The following is a 26,965-nucleotide window of genomic DNA, read 5'->3' on the forward strand; positions in this document are numbered from 1 at the left end:
ATCCTATCAGTATCAGTATCAGTATCTCTCTCTCTCTCTCTCTCTCTCTCTCTCTCTCTCTCTCTCTCTCTCTCTCTCTCTCTCTCTCTCTCTCTCTCTCTCTCTCTCTCTCTCTCTCTCTTTCTCTCTCTCTCTCTCACACACACACACACACACACACGGATGCAAAATAAATTAGCACATTTTAATAACATTTTGAATAAAAGCCAAAGGCCTAAGCTATCGTCAAAGTAATAATAGCATTTTTTTATTATTTAATATCTCTACCTGCTACAAAAACTGTGGAATGAAGGTTTAAGTAAGTCTTGACAATTGTATTCAATTTTTCTGAAAACCAATGCTCAGGTTTTAGGAGCCTGTATACAGAACTTATACTGGACTTTTTAGCAGCCACCTTCAGGTCAAAATGTGTTGAGTACAATTGGTGTATATTTTCTTGTATTTGAAATATTATGCTGCTGTTTCCATCTTTGGAAATGACAACTCTCCTTGCTGCTTAGCTTGTGTTAGGTGAACTCTCCAACAGCTTTTGAGAAACCACAATAATCGCAACAGATTTTCATGATGATTATGTCTATAATGACAATCTGCTTTGGAAGATGACTATGATCAGAGGACTTGGCAGCAACTGGAAGCTTCAGTGTTTGTGTGTTACGGCTGCCAAGAACCAGGCAACACTTATGATTTTCTTTGGCAGCTGGCTCCCTTATGAAGATGAGCTTCTTTGAGTTACTTTTTAGTCGCAAATGACTTGAAGGTGTGCAGTGTTGTTGAGTGTCAGGCTAACCAGCTCATGCAAATGTCAAAGAGTGAGCTCTCGAGAACAGGGCACAAACAACAACATCAATCTGTGAGTGAGTGTGGTGCACTGCTGCCTGGAGTCTGCATTCCAGCACGTAGATTGGTACTCATAGAGACTAGAGATGGGATTTATGGCTCTTTGACGGGATCCGGATCTTAGTGGCTCGTTCCTTTCAAAGAGCAGCTCAAAAAACGTTTTTTAATTATTTATTCAGTGTTAAGAATGTAATATTTTGACTCCACCTCAAGGTAATTTTGTCCAAACAACAACTGATTATTCTCCTGCCTCTAAAGACAGTTTTTGCCACTCTTTAAGGCCAACAATTGTGTTTTTTCCCCAAATTGAATTACTCTGGTCGAGGTCACGTGCTTAAAATGAATAAAAAATGAACGAAATAACAGTCGAGTGGCTCCCCCAGCTGTGATCCGGTTCCCATCGTTCACTTCAGGGAGCCGTTCAAAAGAACCGGCTCGTTCGTGAACGACACACCTCTAATCTCCACATGTTTGTGTCTGTCTGTAAATTGCCAGTGAATATGGATGCATTCGCCTGAGCAGTCCCTAGTGAATCCCTACTCTACTGACACTGAATGTCAATGCCTCCCTCTTGCACACACACAGACAGGGGAGCAAACAAAGGCGAAAACTGTTCACATATATTGTGCTTTTATGATGTTTTTGAAAAGTGTGATGTGCACCTCGGGTGTCTTGTCTTTACCAACAGTGCATCCACCTGACTCACACAGTAAGAAGCGTGCCTGTGCGTGCGTGCGTGCGTGCGTGCGTGTGTGTGCCTGTGTGTGTGTGTGCCTGTGTGTGTGTGTGTGCAGGAGAGAGAGAGAGAGAGAGAGAGAGAGAGAGAGAGAGAGAGAGAGAGAGAGAGAGAGAGAGAGAGAGAGAGATAGAGAGAGAGAGAAGGAGAGACAGACAGAGAGAGAGAGAGAAAGAGAATGTAGGTTGGTCTGTGCTTGCATGTCTTTGTGCGTTTGACATAAATTAGGCTACAGTTCAGACTACTAAAAGGTTTCCAATTAAATGTGTTTAAATTAGCAGCAAAGCAACAACTGTTCACCACCTCGACTTGGTGTTGATGGAATGCAGACACCAATAAACAACAATGTTGCTAAGAGAGTTGTTGACAGGATTTCAGGATGACAGTAGGTGCGATCGAGATACCGCAACGGCTACATGCACATGCAGACAGTAATGCATTCTGGCATGATGTTGCATGATGGTTAGATTTCCTTTCCAACTTACCAAATTTCAGTCATGTTACGCTGACCAGGTGACATGTCACATGGTGTCAAACTATCGAGGGATGAATGCGTCTGCAGTCGGACCTTGCACCCCCTGCAGTTGCTTATCCCTGTTGATGTTCGTCTGGAGACCGCCTCTGAGGTCACGCGCCCATGAACTGGTTGGCCAACAACTCACTCACGTGTGTATGCGTCTTGTCTCACACCCCTACACAAGTTTGCACTGCTCCCCACTTCAGCTCCTCCTCTCCACGTGTCCACCCACACCTCACACGTGGTGTGTTAGTAGATCAAACTGGTGCTAGCTCATCGTCTCGTGCATATTTGTGGCCGACTTTAAATGCGCTGTGTTTAATACCACCCACCTTGTGACAACAAGTTCTCGCTCACGTACTTTGTCTATGTCGACAGCAACAAAGTCGATTGCACCTACTTTTCACATGAACACAGCATGGCAACAACTGTTTACCACCTAGACTTGGTGTTAATAGAATGCAGACACCAATGTTGCTAAGACACCTGTTGACAGGGTTTTAGGATGACACTTTTCACATCTGTCTATCACTAAGTTCCAGATACAGAAAGCATTCATTAGTAATCAGAGCTGTCAATCAAAGCCGCACCACTGTTTCCTCGTGGTGAGATCACGTTTGTAGCAGGGTTTTCACTTTATCAACCTAAGATTCACACCTCTGATTGGAGTGGTGAATAGTGATTGTAATTATTTACTGTCAATTGTGTGCTGCAGTATGTTTTTCAAGTGTTTTATTTTTCTTTACGTTTGTTGTATTGGTATTGATAACAGGGATCAGTACCTGCATGACTGAAATAAACTCAGATCACCTAAACTCCTTAAGACATTCGTGGCAAAGGTTTTCATTAATTTGTATTCTTTTTTTTTAATAGTATTCGGGAAATTGTCTGTCTGTCTGTCTGTCTGTCTGTCTGTCTGTGTGTCACACAAACACACAGATAAGTTTCCATGTCCTCAAGTGTTTCAGTGTCCCACAAAGTGTTCAGCGTCACAGTTGGCCAGGGTCGAGGGTTGTAAGGGATTCCACCGGCTTTAAGCTTTGACACAGAATTGCACAGGATTTTAGCTCAGAGGAGCAGAGAGCAATGTGATGGGCCTCTGCAGACCTCTGTCTCTCTCTCCAGAGCAGTGCAAAACAGCTTTGGTCTCCAACCTCCATCGAGCACACGTAATGTCTAATCCTGCATCCCTTTGCCTCTGCACTCACACAGCCAGGAAGGGGCTGGCACAGATAACTTACACACACACACACACACACACACACACACACACGCACACACACACACACACATGCACACACACACACACACACACACACACACACACACACACACACACACACACACACACACACACACACACACACACACACACACACACACACACACACACACACACACACACACACACACACACCACAAACTATCCTTGTCACCTTGACTTTGCTCAGCAGATTCTCCTAATGTGTTTACCTCCAGCAAAGTGCACCACCACCCTCCATTATTGCGGCCATTTGGGGTGTGTTCCAGTGGGTAGCAGCGGAGGGAGGATTGTGTGTGTGTGTGTGTGTGTGTGTGTGTGTGTGTGTGTGTGTGTGTGTGTGTGTGTGTGTGTGTGTGTGTGTGTGTGTGTGTGTGTGTGTGTGTGTGTGTGTGTGTGTGTGTGCGCAAGAGAGAGAGAGAGAGAGAAGGATAGACAGAGAGAGCGAGAGAGAGAGAGAGAGAGAGAGAGAGAGAGAGAGAGAGAGAGAGAGAGAGAGAGAGAGAGAGAGAGAGGAGTCTTTGTATCTTTGACAAATGAGTCTAGTCACGCTGGAGGCTAACCTCTACATCACATCTGCTCACCCATTTCAGCTGTGACATTAACACTCTGTATTAGCATACACACACACACACACACACACACACACACACACACACACACACACACACACACACACACACACACACACACACACACACACACACACACACACACACACACACACACACACACACACACACACACACACACACACACACACACACACACAGATGCATGGAGGAGTAATGTGATCACCATCCTGGCTGTGTTGTGATGTTATGTGATGTAGATCCAGAGGCAGATAAGCTGCAGCAGAGGTAGCGATGGTAATGAACTATCCCCGTACTAGTTTTTATGCACTTCAGCAAAGAATGAGACAGCACGTCAGTGGGACGATTTGTCAGGCTATTTTTCCTGATGTTCGATAGTCGATTAACGTCTGAGCGAGGGATTAAATTAGTTGCATCCCCCCTGCATTTTTTCCCCTCTAATCACGATGCGACCCAAAAGACGAAAAAGGATAAAACACAGAGAGACACCAGTCAAGACAGTCCAATTAATCATCCTTTTCTGTTTCAAATTGTTTTAATTTAGCAGAGCCTAAGGACTGGTGCAGTAACGGCCTTTTGAAAGGCCTAAGTAATCTCTTTAATATGCAGTGCAGGCAGGGCACTCATTGGAACAACACAGCACATGATTAGCGAACAGGGAGGAATGATGTAGGGGGAATGAACACACACACACACACACACACACACACACACACACACACACACACACACACACACACACACACACACACACACACACACACACACACACACACACACACACACACACACTCACACACACACACACACACACACACACACACACACACACACACACACACAGGGATGAAGTAATGAAGTAGTAGTGATGTGATCACCCTGTGTCTCCCTCATATGGGATTATAGACATTAACATTACTGACGGCAGTAATCAGAGAACAGGGAGGAGAAATAAAGAAATAAACTGATAAACGGATAAACGATTTCTCTAGGGAATCATTAGGAAAGAACAGATTTAGAGACAAAGTCGCACAGAGGTTAAGAAACAAAAGTGAGAAGAGATGTGTTAAGGGAGACAGAGGATGATTGTGTTGTTGTTGAACTTGTGGGTGTCATTGCACAGGAGCGCTTGTCACTAAGTGGGCGATGTTTAATAGTGAATGTGAAACTCCAATTCCCATTGTCATTGAGACACAGTACTCCACAGCACCCTGGTGGGTTGGGAGTTGAACCAGCAACCCTTGGATTATAAGTGTGACACCATAACCGCTTATCCATGACTGCCCATAATAGCAAGAACTTTTTAAGTTTGCAATGACATTACAACATTACAAAACATTTGAAAGAGAAAACCATAATGGTAGCCTGATAAACCAGACTAAATGTGAGATTGGATGTTTAATTTAGTCTGGCCCCGATGAACGATACATCCGAAGATTGTTGATGAGAACAACCCATTGTCTTTCAAACTATGTCTGTGCCTATAGGCCAACGCTCTGACCAATCAGCGCAACTGACAATTAAGAACATGGATCCACGTTTTATAGCCTGTCGGTAAAGCGGCGAAAAAGTCCTTCTAATTCTTCCAAAATTGATTCCAAAGCTGAGTCAAACGAGAGCTGTTCAACCGTTCTTGTTATTGTGTCCCCAGCGTCGCGAACTTCGTCGTCACTCCCTCAAAACCCTGCCCTCTTTGATTCAAAACAAATGCGTTGTGATTGGTTTGCCAGATTCAGGGCAATCTGGCAGACCACGTTGACGATTCGAGGCTAGACCAGTTCCAGGCAAACAAACAGAAATGCTGCCAGTGGGTGGCACTAGTTTGCTAGGCTACCATAATGGTGTAAAGAGGACTTAAGTAGTGTTTTGTGATAAAGTGCTATGAGCGAGTTGTGAGCTCTAGGCAATAATGTGATCAGACTTTCAAACCCACCAAAGAAGGGAGAAAAAACTGAAAGTGGTGTTCTAGATTGATCGATGACCTCTTTTCTGTTCCTGTACCTCTCTTCAGAGCAAAATATTTCTCAAGTCTTATTTCAAAACAGATAACCCCCACCCCCCACTCCTCCTATTCCTCATCCTCACTTTGCCCTGAGGGAGTGCTTCTCATCCTCTTTCTCTTCCTACGGGTCCTGAGGGATTGTCATTTTTTTAAAGCAGAGAGAGAGAGCGCTTGCACCATGAACAACAACAGCAAAGTCCCAAAGCACACCAGTATACATCACTAAAGGAGTCTTATGATGAAGCCCTACAGGAGAGAAGATGATAAATACTTACCAACTAACCAACCACATTACAGCTTCCATGGCTTGCTCCAAGACCTTGACACAGTTTATTGTACAGGATGGATGTATACGGACTGATTGTGTGGACAACATTTATTATTATCATGACGACTCTTCAGGGTATATGTGTGCTATATGTGTGCTGAATGACCTTAGAGACACAAGAGAGTAACACTATGTTGCACAACATAAGTTGCAAACATTTCCATGGTAATGTCACATCTTCACCAGAGTCCTGCAGGCACAATGACAGTAGTGAATATACAGTAGTTTATGGGTTGTTTCAGTGTATGGGCCTGTGGACTGACTGAATGCACTGTATGTCATCGCGAGAGTGTGCAAAGGAAAAAATTGTGATTGACTGCATATAGTCTTGGGCAAACTTAGGCTAACTGCGCTTTCACTTACTTTTTTGTTGACTGTGCAGTTCGACCTCCTCACTTGAAATTAAACTGGCTTGATTGAATGCCCTGTTTTACCTATAAGATCCTATTCATAATTGTGCAGATACTCTTCCCCTTGCACAGTGTAAATTTATAAAGTTATGTATTAAGTTATATGGTTGAGGGTACAGTAACATTCTGTGCTAGTGATAGTGGTATTACTTGACATCGTTCTTTGAAGATTGTGTGAATATGGCATACTTTTAGTGCAGGATTTCTTCATGATACATCTTCCTCTTTCATCCCTTCACCCTACTAAACATTGAAATTGAATTACGCATGTGATTAAGTCAGAAATGTTTTTAATGGCCATTTGCGAGATGTAGAAACACATAACGAGATGGTTTCTTTCTCCCATCACTTGGTTGTGAAGGAAGACGGTAATGATGCTGTATCCTGGTGAGTTACCTGTCTTAGAGTGTCCAATTAGGTAAGTGTGGATCGCACCTGACAAGAGCTGACGGGTAAGAGAGGAGAGCTAGCTGAAATAAACAAGACACACGTTTATACGTTTCAGACATAAATCTTTCCAGATTAAAGCTTGGCAGCCAAACAACACACCGGAGCCCAGGAAAACACACAGTACACGCGGTAGCATAACACACAGCACGTGCGGTAGTGCTGCATAGCAGATCAATAGATATGTTGTTAAGGGTGGAGCCCTCTCTGACAGAGCTGTATGTCACCATGGTGATATCACCCTCGGGTGTCTAGCTCATATGGGCAGGAGGTCGGGAGGATGAGAGAGAGGATGAGATGGGTTACAGGGAGATGCCAGGTCAGACCAAGGTAGTGGCCTGATGCGTCTTAAAAAGGGTGGGTGACAACAGAGGTGGTTCACAGCTGTGCCATGTTGGCTCTATGGGTACTGCCAGGGGGACAGGGGCGCTGCCAGGGCCGCCCCTATTCAAATTTTGGGGGGCCCTTAAGGCCCCCTGTCAGCAACAGTGGGGTAGTCAGAGAAGGCTGGTGGTAACAGAGGTGATAAAGAACAGGGTGGTGGTAAGAAGTGCACCCTGCTCAGCTATTTCCAATCACATTGCAGCTATATGGGCCTGTGGTCATGAGGTTTATGGCCTTATTCTGGTGTTAAACTGCCGTACATAAATGACCAATTCCCGTTTGAGCATGCACGCACGCGCGCGCGCACACACACACACACACACACACACACACACACACACACACACACACACACACACAGACACACACACACACACACACACACACACACACACACACACACACACACACACACACACACACACACACACACACACACACACACACACACACACACACACACACACACTATAAGCTGGCCAAGTACTGTAATTCAAGGGGAAGTCCAGAAGAGAGAAGCTCATCAAACAACATCTAGCCCGGTGGCTTGCTGCCCTGTCTGCCTGTATTTCCCCTGTGAGCCATTCCAGTGATATGATACCATGGGGGTGTCTAACAGGAGCCCACATTCACTGGTGGCAAAGTAGAAAATTATAGGAATCAATACGTTGGCTCTGTGCTTTAGACCTGCTCTCGTTGTGCAGAGTCATGGTGGCACGTGAGATGTCTGTGAGCTGTAGTATGAAATACATCAGATAAGCTGAGAGAAGAAATGGTGATGCACGAAGTATACCTCATCGATGATTATACAATGATGATTTTTTTTTTATCCCCCCAACTCTGTTGCTTCCTGCTCACCATTCTCCATTGCAGGAAAACCATTGCAGTGCATGCCTGCAGGCCTGCATTCGTGTGTGCGTGCGTGTGTGTGTGTTTGGAGGAAAACATAAGTGGTTTGGTGTCCGCCATTTTTCCCCAAGCTTGAGAAAGACTCCCAGGGGACCAGTGAAGAAAAGCCCTAATGAGTTTCACACACACACACACACACACACACACACACACACACACACACACACACACACACACACACACACACACACACACACACACACACACACACACACACACACACACACACACACACACACACACACACACACACACACACACCGTCTCCACTACAGTGGCCCTCCCCTGAGATGTATTTAAGGGTATTGAGAGAGAGTGAGGGACAGAGGGACAGAGTCAGAGAGACAGAGTCAGAGATAGAAAGCGTAGGAAAGAGTAGGAGGCTTCCGGCGATTGTATGGAGCAAGGCATAACGAGAAAGGCAGAGAGATGGAAAGAAAGAGAGGGAGAGCTCAAAGGTGAGGTGCAGTGGTGAGGCAGTGGAAGGAGAGAGAGACTGAAGGAGAGAAAGAGAAATAGAGGAGGCAAAATGCACTCATCAAAGAAAAGAGCGAGAACTGTGATGGAAACAACGGCAGACAGGGTGAAAGAGTGCCTGAGAGATGGAGAAAGGGAGAGAGAGAGTATGAGAGAGAGAGTGAGTGTGTGTGTGTGTGTGTGTGTGAGAGAGAGAGAGAGAGAGAGAGAGAGAGAGAGAGAGAGAGAGAGAGAGAGAGAGAGAGAGAGAGAGAGAGAGAGAGAGAGAAGAGCATGAGAAAGTGCAAATGCCTTGTTGGGCACTGAGCACGACATGAGCACTGAGAGTGCCATCAGGACTGTCTAGAGCCAGCGCAGAATGGGGCTCCCTGCCTGTGAATACAACACACACACACACACACACACACACACACACACACACACACACACACACACACACACACACACACACACACACACACACACGCGCACACACACACACACGCACACACACACACACACACACACACACACACACACACACACACACACACACACACACACACACACACACACATTTAACTACTTTATTTATGTCCACAATTCACAATATGTACATATGGACATAAATGTTACAGATACAATGATGCTTAGTCATTAGTCATAATCCATTGTGGGTCTCAAAATAAGAGCAGTTTTAAGGGTACAAACAACACCTCCTTCTCCAAATATGACGACTACCAATAATGGAGGATATTGAGCAATATTTGGCTATTTGTTGTGCACACACACACACACACACACACACACACACACACACACACATGCGCGCGCACGTGCACAAACTCACACACACACTAATCTCCGAATGTCAGAGGGACATGAAGCTTTTCGTATCCCATTGATCAATGTTGGTGTTGGCCTTGCCTCTCTCTCCTTTCCTCTCATTTCTGTGTGGAATATGAAGGAGATGTTTGTGTTGGATTGGACTGTAGCTGGGTGACATGGCCGAATAATCCAGACAGACAAGGACTACACACACACCCATGTACGTGCACGCACGCACGCAAGTACGCACGCAAGTACGCACGCACGCACAGTATAAATGTGCTGCTTTCTCTCCCCTGTAAAGTTCATGCCATGGGCTTTGCACCCTAACACATGCCAAATGCCTGCCAAAAACCAATCCTTTTTTGCCACATCAAGGAGAACGAGTTCCACATTTCTTTTGTCACATTCTTCTCTTCCTCTCACACCTTCATTTGCACTTCTGAGCAGTGGTTGGAGAAATCATTTCCGCCACAATCCTCTGCCTTCCTCATGAATTGTAAAAAGGAAAATGGATCATAGCATAACACATGGCACAGCACAGCACAGCACAGCACACTGCCAAACTGCCAGTCAGTTCCAATACAGACACCTGACCTCAACCACTGCTCTCTCCCCACCCCCTCTTCTCTCCTATACCCTCTCTCCACCACCTCTACTTCCCTCTCCTACCCCCTCTCCACTCCACTCCTCTTCTCTCCTTTGCCCTCTGTCTCTGCATCACTCTCTTTCCTTTTATACTTTCTCCCATCCTCTCTCTTCATCTCTCTCTCTCCCCTCCCCTCTTCCTGCTCATCTGCCCTCCCTCTCTGCACTAAATAAGGTTGAGGATGGTGATAGACTGTGATTGATGAGGCTTTATCTGAGGGCTGGACAAGAGGGGAAGAGGGGTGTGGGTGAGAGGGGAAGAGGGTTGTGGATGAGAGGGGAAGAGGGCTGGATGAGAGGGGAAGAGGGGTGTGGATGAGAGGGGAAGAGGGCTGGATGAGAGGGGAAGAGGGCTGGATGAGAGGGGAAGAGGGGTGTGGGTGAGAGGGGAAGAGGGGTGTGGATGAGAGGGGAAGAGGGGTGTGGATGAGAGGGGAAGAGGGCTGGATGAGAGGGGAAGAGGGGTGTGGGTGAGAGGGCACTGTGTGAAGCGAGGGTCTTGAGACAGAGGGGTCGACGAGAGGTTAAGAATGAGAGGGCACTGTGTGGGTTGAGGGGCTCTGGGGTGGGCAGTAGTCAAGGTAGAGCAGGGATGCCCCGGTGTGAAGGGAGCGATCTAGGGAAGAGGTTTGGAAGAGGGCAGGATGGTGGAACGAGCAGAATAGGGGGTGGGGGGGCATGGCAAGGAGCTAAGGCATGCTGATAACAGCAGTAGTCTGGGAAGGAGGAGGGGTGGTGCGATGGAGGGGGGGGGGGGGAGGATGGGATGAAGTGGGAGTGTGATGGGGGTGGGGTGGGGTGGGGTAATGGAGGAGGGCATGGGGAGAATGGTATGGAGGGGGGCTGGAGGGTGGGAGGCTGCGATGGGAACGGGAGGGGGTGGTGTAACGGAGGGGGCATGGGGAGTAGGGGAGGGGGGCTGGAGGGTGGGAGGCTGCGATGGGAACGGGAGGGGGTGGTGTAACGGAGGGGGCATGGGGAGTAGGGGAGGGAGGGGTATGTGATGTTTGGAGGGTTACAGGGGGAGAATGGGAGGTGGGGGTTTGTGATGTGAGGAGAGTTGGAAGAGGCCTCCAGATAAAGGCAGTAGTCCATCCGGGCTGCCCCACTGTTTAATGAGCCTGACACTCAGGAGGAGAGTAAACCAACAGGACACAGACCAATACAAACACACACACGCACGCACACACGAAACGCATATGCATAAACACACACACATGCACATAACGTCAGGTGTACACTTTCTAATTTGTTTTGTTGGAGATCAAGTCATCTGCAGTGAGTGTCAGTGTGTGTGTGTGTGTGTGTGTGTGTGTGTGTGTGTGTGTGTGTGTGTGTGTGTGTGTGTGTGTGTGTGTGTGTGTGTGTGTGTGTGTGTGTGTGTGTGTGTGTGTGTGTGTGTGTGTACGTGTGTGTGTGTGTGGATGATGGGTGTATAAGCCAAGCCTCAAACCAGGCAATAAGAGAGTGAGTGGGTGAGACTGCATTTATACAAAAATCATTTTTTGATTCAAGATGATGTGACCTCTCTGACCTTGGTCTCAGAACTTATGATTGTGTTGTTTAGCACTAAGTGACCTTATTGACTTTGTCTTAGATTATAGGATTTTGGCCGAAAGTAGTGACTGTAAAGTTAATTACCGCTACGGATAAATCATTTTCTTGCTGCTCCATTATGGAGGCTGTCATCCATCTTGTCAACAGGTGGGCAGTACATGTCATCGCGGGGTTAATGATCAAACATGGCTGCCGTTCTGTTTACTTCCTCTCATGACAGTTTGAATGACGTGAAGTAAATTACCTGCTAGAGTGAAGCAAAGTAAACAAACAAAAACATGAACCTTTTTGTTTTGTGTTAAGCTATGATTGCAATCATGTCAGCAAGTCTGTTGTGAAGGCAAGTCATGTTGGTAAGTCTGTTTTGAAGGAGAAGAGAGTGAAGGAGATGGTGGCTGAATTCGAAACGGGAGGCAGTGACTCGATGACTCTCCTCCTACATAAACAGGTCACTGATCAGATAGGCGAAGTTAGCTGATGAGGCAGCCGTTACGAACGGCACTAAAGAGTGCGCCGCCTTGCGCATTTGATGTTACGGCGATTCTTGCGATTCTATGGCGGGAGTTACGTTCATCACGTTAGCGCTTAGCTTACGCATGCTATTTGAACGGTGAATGATCGTCAGATGGCGGAATCGTAAAATAGGCTATAAATAGATCTAGCGACAGCATGTTTAGATACTACAATGTTGATTTATGCATTCGATTTTCAATATCTGCATACATAAGTGTCAGAATAAAGAGTATGATTGGGTAGTAGCCATGTTTGTTTTTCAGGTTTCCGGTTGAGAGGGAGGTGGCGCACAGCATGTTGGGTACCAAGGCAGCGAAGTCAACATCTGATGTATCCTTGAAATATCCTCGTTACGCCCACAAATACAGTCAACTGCCGAGAGAGGAAATAAAGCAATTTTTCGTTTCGATCCACACTTCATGACTCGATGTCCAGTTAGCTCACTGGAAGGACAGCTGCCTTCCCTGTTTCGAATTGGGCCGATGTTGTTCTTCAGGTGCTTAATTGTTCATGGTGCTGTCTTTGAAGGCCCCATCAGATGACTGTTATCGTAGGAAACCTCAACAAAGAGAAACATATTTGAAAAAAGAAAGATAAAAAACTGTAGCACCTCACATATTAAAATGAATTACCCCCCCCCCCAAAAAAAAAAACAATATCGCATCACATACAGTGAGTCCAATATGTATTTGATCCCTTGCTGATTTTGCAGGTTCGCCCACTAATAAAGACATGATCAGTCTATAAATTTAATGATAATATGTATTCAAACATGGAGAGACAGAATATCAAAAAGAAATTCCAGAAAATAACTTAAAATAATATATTTTAATTGATTTGTATTTAATTTTGGCAAATAAGTATTTGACCCCTCTAGCTAAAGAAGATAAATTGCGTTGTGGCAAAGCCCTAGTTGTCTAGCACTGAGGTCAGACGCTTCTTTTAGTTGATGACAATGTTTGAGCATGATTATAGTAGAAAAGATTTTTGCCCATTTTTCTTTGCAGATTATCTCTAAAACATTAATAGTTTGTGGCTGTAGCTTGGCAAATGGGAGGTTCAGTTCCCTCCATAGAATTACTATAGGGTTAATATTTGGAGACTGTCTAGGCCACTTCACAACTTTAATATGCTTCTTCTTGAGCCACTCCTTCGTTGCTTTGATTGTATGCTGTGTATTATTATCATGTTGGGAGATCCAAAAATGGCCCACCTTCAGTGTAGTGGTGGAGGGAAGGATGTTTGCACTCAGGATTGCACATTACATGTCTCCATCCATCCATTCGTTGACGATGTGAAGTTGTCCTGTGCCTTGGCCAGACAAACACCCTCAAACCATAATGATACAACTTTCATGCATGATGGTGAGGAGGGTGTTCTTGGGATCATAGACAGCAGTTCTCTTTCAAGTCAAGTCAAGTCAAGTAGGTTTTATTGTCAATTTCTTTACATGCACTGGTCATACAAAGAATTTGAAATTACATTTCTTGCTTTCCCATGCAGACATAGACTAATCTAGGTAAGGACATAGACAGTATAGACATAGACAGTACTTATACATGGACATAAGACAGTATGGACATAGACAGTGCTCATACAGACATTTAAAGTGCAAGACTGGACAACAGAAGACTTGTAGAGAACATACATTAAGAGGAGGTAATTGTTGTGCTTTTCCTAAAAGTCCTTTATAGCGTTCTGACATAGTAATAGTAGCATTTTGAAGAAAAATAAATATTAAAACACATTTTCTCAAAACACAATTTCTCAAAACACATTGAATTGTGTTAATGCCAAACAGCTTGATTTTGGTTTCATCTGACTACAGCACATCCTTATCATATCCAAAACCAGTCTGATGTTTGTTGGCAAACCTCAGGTGGGACTGCACAGGTTCCTTCTGAAGTAGAGATACCATGTGTGCACTACAGGATTTTAAACCTCTGTGGCATTAAGTGCTGCCAGTTGTTTTCTCAGTGATTTTGGTCCCAGTAGCTTTGATATCATTGCCTAGTTCATCCCGTACAGGTCTAGGGTGCTTTCTTTCTGTTCTCATGATTATTAAATCCTAGCCTCGCGACGCCATCCTCTGTACTCCACCAAAGATTTTGGCTCCGCATATCATCTGGCAAAAGCCTCGAGCTCAGTTGTAACGCCGCATTATGTAATAACGGTGCAATATGTAATAATGTAACAAATTATTACATAATGCGGTGACAATTGCCGCATTGTGTAATAATTTACGCATTTCGTAATACATTTCTTGAACGCATTTCGTAATAACTTTTTTCTCATCTTGTAATAAATTATTACAAAATGCGAAATTTATTACGGAATGCGGCCGCAACTTTTTTTTTTGATGGAAATGTAATAACATGGTGCATTATGTAATAATCTATATGGATATGTTTTTTTTCTGCACTTGGATTCAGTATGCACAGCACACACGTCTCAGTGACATGGTAGTCACTGCCCTCTCTCTCTCTCTCATTCTTCTCAGTTCTCAAACTGCTCGAGAGTCGCGAATGATGCGGTTAAAACCGTTAAGAAATCATTTCACAACTTGTTGCGTGCAAGGAGTCCAGCGAATGTCTCGCACTTTCTGCTACATTACACCAATTTACAGCGACATTAAATAGGCCAGGTCTAAACACTTCACGAGGTGGTGAAAACTTGTCTTGCACTTTCGTGGGTCTGTGGCGCGCGCGCGCGCGCGAGAGAGAGAGAGAGAGAGAGAGAGAGAGAGAGAGAGAGAGAGAGAGAGAGAGAGAGAGAGAGAGAGAGAGAGAGAGAGAGTGTGTGTGTGTGTGTGTGTGTACGCACGGACACAAACCTGGCCCATATTGATCTTAAGCCCCATCTTGGCTCTTTGGAAATATTCTTACCATTACAAAGGCTATTTTAATATTTTCCCCCAAACGACATGAATCAAATCCCAGGAAAAGACCAACCATTATAAGTGACTCGTGGGGAGCTGTCCATGCTGGTGGTGCTTAATTTCTCCCGATATTTGCCCGTGGAGTAGTGAGTCTTTCATGTCTGTCAATTTCAGTCCACTGTTCAGTAGGCCTATTAGGCTTCAATCAAATTCAATAGCCTATGCTCATCCACATGCACGCGAAAAACAATAACCCAAGCGGCGGGACTATTTCGATTATATTCCTTCCAAAAATCTCCGAACGTCACAAAAATCAGTTATTTGCATTGTCCGTAATTATACCAAACAAAAAGGTATCAATAGAAGAAATCAACTCTTCAGTTTCGATAATCCACGTTACAAATCCTCAACAACAGCAAGCCATTCCTTCTCTGCTATGAGGCAGGCAACGGAACAAGTGCAGACAGTAGGCTATATGACCACGTTGATGCTGCACGGCTTGAAAGGATTCTGTCTAAATTAAATATCTTGGATAGCCTATATAGACCTAGGCCTAACTAGATTTGTTGCAATGCAGATTCATTTTCTTTAGCCAGAAGTGTTCCGTTGGACTGACGAAACCGAACACGATCAAGTTTGCAACTTCTTTCCCTCATGCGCTGTCCGTCAGCACCACCTGTCATTAGACGTCCGATTAGCTTTCAGTACGTGCTGAGGGAAAAACTCTCGCCATTAGGCCTATGTGCTGTTGCACTGTTGTGAGGGATATCACCAAATAATTTAGATAAAAGTCAGAACATTATTTTGGCAATGAAAGGCACACGTGTGGCTGGAAGCTCAAGCAGTCTTCAGTTTGTTCATTTAAGTTTGTTTGGTGCTCTTGGATATCGGGGAACAGTTCATGACGAGGAAGAAGCCAGACAGTTGGAGAACAGGTGAAGAAACATATTGCTCCTGGGGAACATTGTTTTGTTACAGAGAAATACCCTACTGAATAACTACACATGCACGTGCACACACGCACACGCATACACACACGCACACACGCACACACACACACACACACACACACACACACACACACACACACACACACACACACACACACACACACACACACACACACACTGAGTTGCAGGTGTGTGCAGAAATAAGTACTGTAGGTTGCGAAAGTGAGGCCCTGACTGCTTGGAAAGTAGATACTTGTTACTGGGGACTGGACTCCAACTCATACTATTAGCTCTGGTTTGTTGTTTTATTATGTTGATGAATCTGTATCTCAATCTACAATCTCTGTGTCTTTGCCTTGCATGTGTGTGTGTGCAGATGGCGTGCCGTACACGTGGTGGGTTGGCCGGGGCAATGAGAAGCATTTCTACTGGGGAGGAAGCAGTCAGGGCATCCAGAAGTGTGCCTGTGGCATAGAGCGCAACTGCACAGACCCCAAATACTACTGCAACTGTGACGCAGACCAGAAACAATGGTGAGCACACACACACACACACACACACACACACACACAGTCACATCACTATGGTGTACTTGTCCTGCAGTCTGATACACAGCCCTTCTCAGTTACACAGTCTGTCATAATCAGTGCTGGGAGTAACGGCGTTAGAGTATAACGGCGTTACTAATGGAGCCTCATTTTGAGTAACGGAATAATTACTTAATTACTTTATCCATAAATGTAACGCCGTTACTCAAGAGGTAACGTGACACACTACAATTTTATGAATTGCGGCGCCAGTGTGCACTGGCTGCTGACGAAATCTAGGACCAAATGGCAACGCCGCATAAATCTCTACCAAGCCGGCTTTTAATATGCTCACATTCACCCGCTGCATGCATGAGAACAAAATAGCTGAACGTGATTTGCTTAAAAAGTGTTAAGGGGCGGAGAGTCATCTATGCTCCCACGCGTGTAAACACAAGTCATTCTACTACACACCGAGTTCACAGGAAGCGCAGGGATAAAGAATAGAGGAGATGATGGCAGTAAAGCCGCGAGGTTGCATATTCCAAAGGTAAATACCGGAATCATTTCACGCTAGTTGCAGTCAAAGGCAATAATGTTCATATCCAACGTATAGGCCTACTGTGCCTTGGAAACAAAGTTACGTCCGTAACGCGCGACTCTAATTTCACTAAGCACCTCTCAACATCGCGTGGTGGCACACCTCCAAGCCCCATAGTTTCAGTTGTATCGAAGAGGGAGAGGGAGGCAAGCCAAACCTGATTTCTCAGGACACGAGTGAGCTCAACAAAATAATCGGCAGGTATGTGGTTGAAAACATGTTGCCCCTATCCACTGTGGGGTCGAAGTTGTTAAAGGCTCTTGTTGCAAAAAATCCATCTCGATGAAGACAAATGAGAACATCCCTACGTTGTGAACTGGATTAACATTTACCATTGATAATAGGCCAATTGGTCATGAAGATATTTGATAGCATCTTGAGCAAAAATAGCATCACAGCCAAAATAGCATCACAGAACAAGGATGAAACCCCCATTTAACTGTTCTTTTGTTTCTTTGACATTTTAAGCAAAAAAAAGTAACGCAAAAAATACTTTTCCTGGTAACGAGTTACTTTTATAGTGAAGTAACGCAGTTACTAAAGCAATTACTTTTTGGAGAAGTAACTGGTACTTGCAATTAGTTACTTTTTCAAAGTAACTTTCCCAGCACCCACAACCCACCCACACACATACCATCACACACCTGCATACACAACCACAGACTGTTCTCTTCCACACTTTACATGTCAAAGTAATTGTATGTGAGTGCATTCTCTCCAGCTGTTGACATACAGCACAGCCGCCATTTGAGGGCACTTAGCAACTGATTTTGCTTCACTACTCTTAAACACGCACGCGCACACATACACACACACACACACACACACACACACACACACACACACACACACACACACATGTGCGTGCGCGCACGCGCATCGAGCTTCATGTTTAGTTTACAGCTGGTGTTTCTGCGTTAAAATGACAGGCTCGAGGGCGTTTTGTTTTAGACTACGATAATACTGAACTCCCACTCATATCCGACATTCGTTGTTGGTTAAGTGCATGGGGAGAGGGTTACAACTGCAGTTGTGGTACTGGAATAAAGACATGCAAACACGAACACACACACACACACACACACACACACACACACACACACACACACACACACACACACACACACACACACACACACACACACACACACACACACACACACACACACACACACACACACACACACAAGGGCGGGTGCACAAGGACGGGCACACAATGTCTGCATCCTATGAGTGATATTGTGGCTGCTTTGCTAGAAATGATTGTTTTCATTTCATTGTCTCATTGCAACGATGATGGATGTTCTCATTAAAATGGTGCACGCATGACGCTTTGCCGCCCGACTCTGTAATAAGTGTTTATATTAATGTTTGTTCTGAGGATGCTGTAGCATGTGATGGGTATTTATCGCCACTACATAAAGTGCTCTCATTATGGGCCCGTTTGCACCTCTCCACTCTCTTTTTTTTCATCACTTGCTTTTTCCCTCCTTCAATATTATCTCCTGTTTTTTCTTGCACTTTTTCCCAAACTCATTTCATTATTATGTACCCCATTATGTTTGTCTCTCATTTGTCTTGATCACCCACTATCTCTCTCATGAAGGTGGGAGGGTTCTGTCTTAAGTCCTGCACACAAAAAGGGACTCACAAAAAAAGGGCAAAACACTGCTGTGAGGAATACTGTGAGGGACTCAAACCAAAGTGTATACTGTATGTATGCACCTTAAGAGGGTCATTGATCAGCCTTTCTCTCTCTCCTGTAGGCGTGAGAACTGGAGGCACCCACACACTGCTTTGAGGAAGTATGTGCCAAGTTCTGCAAAGGAGTCACATTAAAAGGGTCAAGTGTGTTAACTCCACATCTTAGCAAGGTCATTGATCAGCCTTTATTTCTCTCTCTGGTAGGGTTGAGGAAGGTGGGTAAAGTGCAAGGGACTCAAATAACACCACGGAAAGTGACTGGAGGACTGAAACCAAAAGGCCAAGTGTGTAAGCCCCTCTTCTTAGCAGGGTCATTGATCAGCCGTTATCTCTCTTCTGTAGGAGAGAGGACTCAGGACTGCTGGTCTATAAAGAGAACTTACCTGTCAACCAGCTTGCCGTGGGAGACACCAATCGAGCGGGTTCCGAGGCCAAGGTGACGGTCGGGCCTTTGCGTTGCCACGGAGACCGTGAGTTTACACCTCTTACATGTCATTATGGCCTTGTTTACTTGTTTCTTGTATTTGTGTTTCAAGGGGTTATTTCGTGGAAATGTGGCCACGATTAATTAGGGACTCCACACCGACAGTTGCCTGGTTAACACCAGACCTAATCACAAGTGAGATTCAGATCGAAACGATTGTGTAGAACTAAAGGCAGTGTGGGAGTTCCCAGGCTACACCGACAGCACTGCGGAGCACCATCGGTTCCGACCATTTTGGTTACCTTCACACACTGGTGCAGATGTGCTATACACAGTAAATGGCCAATTTCATCACAGCAAAGCATGGATAAACAAGGGTCTGCTCCGACAAAATAGAGCTCTGCCGTAATTGGCAGCCGACATCAGGGAACATCAGCACTGGTATGCGGGGTTGTATTGAACACAGTGGAATGGAATGTTGGCAGTACTCCACGCTTTGTCGGAAACCAGTGAGCAAAGGCCCATAGACAGCCAGTCATTGCTTCCTCTGCATCTTGTTGTGCTGTGTGCTAACGTGTGCTAGCTGGGACTGGTTGGGTTAAACCCTGTGGTTAATACCCATTCTGTACCGTCAGTGTCAATATTAAGCGTCATTTGTTGAGGCTCACATCGAGCACAATCATTACAAGTTCAAAAAGACTCTTACTCTTAGACTCAACTCTTAACAACACCAAATGACTCACTGTCAAAGCTCTGTGAAGCTGGTGAAGACACAATTGTTTATTCAACCTTCCCACCTCACCGCATCGCTCCACCACTGCCATTGTCTCCACCACTGTCATCACCACTGCCAACACTGCTACTGCCATCAGCTGGCAGTGGCAGTAGGCTCAGGCTTGAGATATGAGACGTTATTGCCTCCTCTTATTTCCCCTGCTTTTTCTCCACCTTTTTTACTGCCATCTCCAGTAGCAGAATCATTATCAGCAGCTGCAACAGCATGATGCTCAGCCAACGCTTTGTGTCTCGAGGCATCTAGGGAACATCAAGGCAGCAAGCTGTGATTCTCTAAACTAGCACGTCATTTATATCTCCTCCACTGTGTCCCCATAATCACAGAAAACATTCAATCTCCTGATGCACACACACACAGGAAAGAATACAAACACACAGGAAAGGAGAAGGCAACAACCAGCCAGCAAACCACAACGAACAATAAATGCAATCAATATGCGATCTGCCTTTCCTTACTGTACATCCCTTCTTTCTTTCTCCATGATGTGGAAGTAGTCAGAAATGGCCTAGGAGATGTGGTAGATTTGCAGTGCCGTACACATCTGAAAACATATCAGGCTCAAGTCAGAGTGGAGCCCTGCATCTGCAACAGTTAACACTAAACTGCTCACTGCATGGGCTGCTTCCCAGGGCATCCAAACAACATCCACTGAACCAGAACCAGAGTCCAAGGTCAAACAGTGGACGCATCAGTCCACACCATCCTTAACACAGACGCATGCATGTTCTCTCTCTCTCTCTCTCTCTCTCTCTGTCTCTCTCTCTCTCTCTCTCTCTCTCTCTCTCTCTCTCTCTCTCTCTCTCTCTCTCTCTCTCTCTCTCTCTCTCTCCCTTCATGCCCCTTTGGTTCCCTGAGCTTCATCTGTGCACCAAGTGCTGAGTTTCTCCACGCCTCATTATGTCCATTAATTGGCCTGTGCTTACTGCTCACATCAGCTGCAGCCAGTCGACTCATTACAGTCACCTGCTTAGCACAAACACCAGCCACACAAGTCACACCAGACACACCAGCCACATCAGCCACACCAGCCACACCAGCCACACCAGCCACACCAGCCACACCAACCCTGCTGCTGTTGGGCAGAGAAGGCGAGCACACCTGTGGAGAGGAGTGGAGTGTAGCAGTGGATAGGCAGAGGAGAGCATAGAGGGAAAGAGGAGCAGAGGAGAGCATAATAGGAGGAGAGGAGCAGAGGAGAGCATAGAGGAGGAGAGGAGCAGAGGAGAGCATAAAGGAGAAAGGGGAGCAGCGACCCATGCCTTGCTGTTAACGAGAGGAGAGGAAAGAGGAGTAGAGAGGAGAGGAGAGGACAGGAGAGGAGAGAAGAAGAGAGGAGAGGAGAGGAGAGGAGAGGAGAGGAAAGGAGAGGAAAGGAGAGGAGAGGAGAGTAGAGGAGGGAAGAGAAGAGGAGAGGAGAGAACAGCAGAATCTGCCCAGTGAGGTGGCTAATGACAGGAGGAGAGGTAGCAGAGGCAGGGGACGACGATACACATGAGGAAACCCATAATGAACACACACACACACACACACACACACACACACACACACACACACACACACACACACACACACACACACACACACACACACACACACACACACACACACACACACACACTGAACCAGAACCAGAGTCCAAGGTCAAACAGTGGACGCATCAGTCCACACCATCCTTAACACAAACGCATGCATGTGCTCTCTCTCTCTCTCTCTCTCTCTCTCTCTCTCTCTCTCTCTCTCTCTCTCTCTCTCTCTCTCTCTCTCTCTCTCTTTCTCTCATCAGACACACACACACACACACAGAATAAGTTTTAACGGCATAACTCATGTTTATTTATTATGTGTGTTATTTATAAGGCAAAGCTAACAAAAAAAAGAGTTTGGTAGTGGCAGCTTAGCTCTAGGTAAAAAAATGCATCCAATTAAATCAATCTGTATTCAGAACAAGTGCTGGAAGGAGAGAAAAAATGTGTTTGTGTGTGCGTGTTGTGTGTGCGAGTGTGTGTGTTTGTGTGTGCATGTCCTGTCTGTGTGCATGCGTGCATGTGTGTGTTTGCTAAGCTCATTGCAGTCTCCACAGGAGAGAAATATTAATGCTGTGCGGATAAGCAGCATCCTGAGAGGACCAGACCTCACTTGGCTCACACAGCAGTTGTCCCACACATACTGTTTGTGCGTGCGTGCATGCGTGTGTGTGCGTGCCGGCGTGTGTGCGTGTGTGCATGCTTGTGTGTGCCTGTTCATGGGTCTACGTATCAAGGGTACGTTTCTGTGTGTGTGTGTGTGTGTGTGTGTGTGTGTGTGTGTGTGTGTGTGTGTGTGTGTGTGTGTGTGTGTGTGTGCGTGTGTGTGCGTGTGTGTGCGTGTGTGTGCGTGTGCGTGCGCGTGTGCGTGCGCGTACGTGTGCGTGTGTGTGTGTGTTTGTGTGTGTGTTTTGAACGTGCCCATGTGTGCCTGCACTTGTGTGTATGTGCTCTGGAGCGGAACTGCAAATGCCTCTCAGCACGAGCCTCAGAAAGTGTTAAAGAGCCATTCATTATTTATGGCAAGAACTCCAAATTAGTTAATTAAGTTAACTGTGTGTGTGTGTGTGTGTGTGGGTGTGTGTGTGTGTGTGCGTGTGCGTGCGTGCGTGCGCGTGCGCGCGTGCGTGTGTCTAATGTATAGTACTGGTAGTGTCAGGTTTATCATAGACGTAATAATATACCAAAGACTGGGGGGAGCCATTGAGGACACCTTATTATGCAATTAATCAATAGAATTACTCTTGGCCCTGCTGGAAACAAGTATTTGTTCACACACTAGGTTCCCCATTCAGGGATCTACGTAACCCATATACTTAAACGGCTTGTGAGGTGTTTAGGGTTTTCCCTGTGTGTGTGTGAAAGAGTTTTTTGTTCGTTTTTTTTTTGTCAGCTGATTGTTTGTAGCCTACTTGCTTGGTCTTGAACTCGTTGAGATGTTTTACTTGTCATTTTGAAGCTGTCGAAGAATGTGAAGAAAACTAGACAAGTTTAAAATGTCATTCTATTCTGTGTGATGAAATAGACCATGCAATTCATTTAAGAAAAGGAATTTCCTGGGTGCTGACCTTTAATTCTGAATTCTGCAATTGTCGATGAACATTTTTTGCCCTCCACCGTGGCTTGGGGGGATGTGGAAAGACTTCCTTTGAGTGCATTTTAATCAGCATCACCCTCATGCTACTATTTAAGTCAAGGCTGATAGGCTGATCCCAGGTCAGGAGCCCCAGTAGTTAGAAAGGAAATTACACACAGAGGTGAGGCCCTGCGTATGTTACTGTGCATTTGTACACAGGAGTAATTACACACACACACATACACACACACACACACACACACACACACACACACACACACACACACACACACACACACACACACACACACACACACACACACACACACACACACACACACACACACACATACACGACTGGTTCTGCCTCACAGCAGGTAATATAACCAACAGACATTCATCACCAGGAGACTGTACATAAAGATAAAAAAAGATGAACTAATACAGCAGGAGAGAGAGAGAGAGAGAGAGATAGAGACACAGAGACGAAAAGACAGTGAGGGAGGGCTAGTAAGAGAGAAGCAGTGAATAAAGTGTTGGAGTGAGAGAGAAATGTAAAGAATGAGAGACAGAGAAAGGTCTACAGAAAATGAGAGATAGAAAGGTATTGGAATGAGAGTGATAGAGCTGTTTCTGTTTCAACGCTTGGACTGTTTTGGCAAATTAATTAAGACAGATAACCCTGTCACTTGCATTATTAACCTGGCGAAGGGGACACATTATAGATGAGAGGAGCCCTCATGGGGTGGGACTCCTGCTGTCCGCATGGTCTTTAAAATATGAGAAGCATCACACACATCTAATGATGATGATCTTAATGGTCCCCCCTCGGCTAGTTTCTTTGAATGATTGATAAGTCATTTGCTGGCTTTGGTAAAGATTATGGTGACTGTGGACTCTCAAACTACCAGTGATGGCCGCTGTTGTCCATTTCAAATGGTTTATGGGTCTCTCGTTGGCTATCTGTGAGGGCACCAGTCGTTCTCTTTGGCGGAATGTTATGATATCCATAGGTTGATTTCCATATTCCGGGCACGTCGTTTGGAGTGACAATATGACATTGAGAGGGTTGGACGGAGTATGTCTGCTCTTAAGCCTGCTGCCTGCCGTCAGTATTATTCACCATGTAAAACTCAGTGAGGTTTATATACAGTAGTGTGTTTACATGTACAGTGACATTAAAATGACACACAGAGTCACCATAGTAAAGAGTGTTCAACAGCATCTTTTAGCTGTACACAGAATGCTCATTTGAAAAGATCTGGAATGAATGATGTGGCTTTGGAGTTTATTGCTCCACAGGATGTGAATTATCTCCTTTTAAATCTCTGCAGATGCCGTTTTGTTTTTTTCTCAGCTGCGGAAAACAAATTAAAGACCACCACGGAGACTGTCAGAGAGGCAGGAAACCAGCTGCTTTGGCAATTAAAAGTAGTAATTGCTATGGTCCACATCCCCCTTCAGGGTTCCCCCTCTCCAACAAAGACTCTTATTTATGATTTAGTCACATTGTTCGTGTGAGTTTCTGAGCGGAGGAAGTGACACATTTCACAACAGGAAACAAAGTAGAGTCCTCTAGAGACAGCAGGGCTCTGTCTCTCCACTCACCCAGTAGCTACTTCTTTTCATGTTGTATTGTCAGTGTTTAAAGGAGATAAAATAGACGTGGGGAAAAAGAAAAGCAAAAAAAAATGTTTTATTCACATTTGAAGCGAACCAACAACAACATAGTCAGTGTATTACACTTAAGGATGCAAAGCTCATGTCTTGTGAGAGTAATTTGGCTAGTGTGAATAAACAATGGTTGGTGTATCTTCAGAACTACTTTGTGTCTCCCACTCAATGTTCTGTGCTCAACCGGCCGTGAAATTAGCAGGGGAACACACACAATGCTACTTCAGCCAAGCTGATACCACACTACAAAATACTGTACATGGCCAAACAACTGTGTGTGTGTGTGTGTGTGTGTGTGTGTGTGTGTGTGTGTGTGTGTGTGTGTGTGTGTGTGTGTGTGTGTGTGTGTGTGTGTGTGTGTGTGTGTGAGAGAGAGAGAGAGAGAGAGAGAGAGAGAGAGAGAGAGAGTGAGAGTGAGAGAGAGAGTGAGAAATAAAGAGACACACATTATTACTTCAGTTGCTGAGCCGATACAGCACAGAAAGTATTCCTTCTTTTTTCCCTTTTTCTCCTCGCTGTTCTTTCTCTCGTTCTCACGTTGTCAGCTTGTCACCCTGTCTTTTTTCCTTCACACAATCCCATTTGCTGCTGTCTTTCACCTCTTTTGCTCTTTCTTTTTCTGCTATCTTTCCACTGCCCCCCCCCTCTCTCTCTCTCTCTCGAAGCATGTGAACATAATTTTCATCCTCTTGTCCTCCCTCTGTAACATTAAACTGTGTGTGTGTGTGTGTGTGTGTGTGTGTGTGTGTGTGTGTGTGTGTGTGTGTGTGTGTGTGTGTGTGTGTGTGTGTGTGTGTGTGTGTGTGTGTGTGTGTGTGTGTGTGCGTGCGCATTTATGCTTGTGTGTGTGTGTGTGTATGTGTGTGTGTGTGTGTGTACGTGCGCGCACGTGTGTGTGTGCATTTATGCATGTGTGCGAGTGTGTGTGTGTGCATCTGTATACGTATGTGTATCTGTATTTGTGTGTATTCAGTATCTGACAATAAACTATCACCCTCTTAATCAATTCCCCATCCTTTGTCTTTCACCTTTCTTCTTCTCCCCTTTTCACACGATTGAGACGTGATTTTCATCCTCTACTCATTTCCTCTATAACATTACACTGTACAAAAGTGTGCGTGTGTGTGTGCGTGCATGCATGCATGCAGCTGTGCGAGTGCATGTAGGTGTGTGTGTGTGAGTGCATGTACATGTATGCGTCTTATGTGGTTCTTTATATTCAGCATCTGACAATGAGCTCCATCCATCACCATCTTAATCAATCCCCCATCTTTTGCTTTTTACCTTTCTTCATCTCTCTTCTGCTGCCTTCTTCCCCACTGTAATAGTCTCTCTGAATAACTAAAGAGTATTATTAGCCAGGGGCCGTCATGCACCTTCATTCCCAGGTGAGCCGGATCAATTCACCTTCATTCAAGCAATTAATGACGTATACATCCCTGTCGACCGCTGAACTGAGTCTCTCCACATCCATGCATCCATCCTTTTCCGAAATCCATCACATGTAATATCCATCTCATGACTTGGCCACACCTCATCTATTATCCTACAAGTCAATGCGGTGTGCCGTCCAGCTACAGATATTGTATTACCTCTCTGTTGTCTATTGGTCAACTTTGTGAAATAGTATAATCAGTGGTTTGATTGTTCTTGGTGAACAGCTTGGTTGTAAACTGTAAAAGACAGCTCATAATGAATATTCAATATCACATATCTCTCCGTACACTTTCTGTAAGTCTATTCAATTTGTCCTTGTGTCTTGAGGTGAACTTTAGACGTGCTGTCTCAGGTTAAGAGAAGAAGTTGTTTTGCTCATTATCTGGTGTGGGAGTTACTCAGCTGCAGATGAGACTTTTCCCTTTGAGTGTCTCTGCCAGCTCTCTCTC

At 45.2% G+C, this 26,965-nt stretch overlaps 1 protein-coding gene across 1 annotated transcript in view; it reads left to right on the forward strand.

Moving 5' to 3' along the window:
- Window positions 1-26,965, forward strand: part of LOC134456121 (contactin-associated protein-like 2) — a 229,035-nt gene that overhangs the window by 151,143 nt on the left and 50,927 nt on the right. The window contains exons 14-15 of the mRNA XM_063207554.1: window positions 16,631-16,787; window positions 19,429-19,556. Coding sequence (XP_063063624.1) covers window positions 16,631-16,787; window positions 19,429-19,556 — 285 coding nt within the window. The remainder of the gene's footprint in view (window positions 1-16,630; window positions 16,788-19,428; window positions 19,557-26,965) is intronic.

Source organism: Engraulis encrasicolus, chromosome 9 (assembly GCF_034702125.1).
Source record: "Engraulis encrasicolus isolate BLACKSEA-1 chromosome 9, IST_EnEncr_1.0, whole genome shotgun sequence".
NCBI classification, from domain to species: Eukaryota; Metazoa; Chordata; class Actinopteri; order Clupeiformes; family Engraulidae; genus Engraulis; species Engraulis encrasicolus.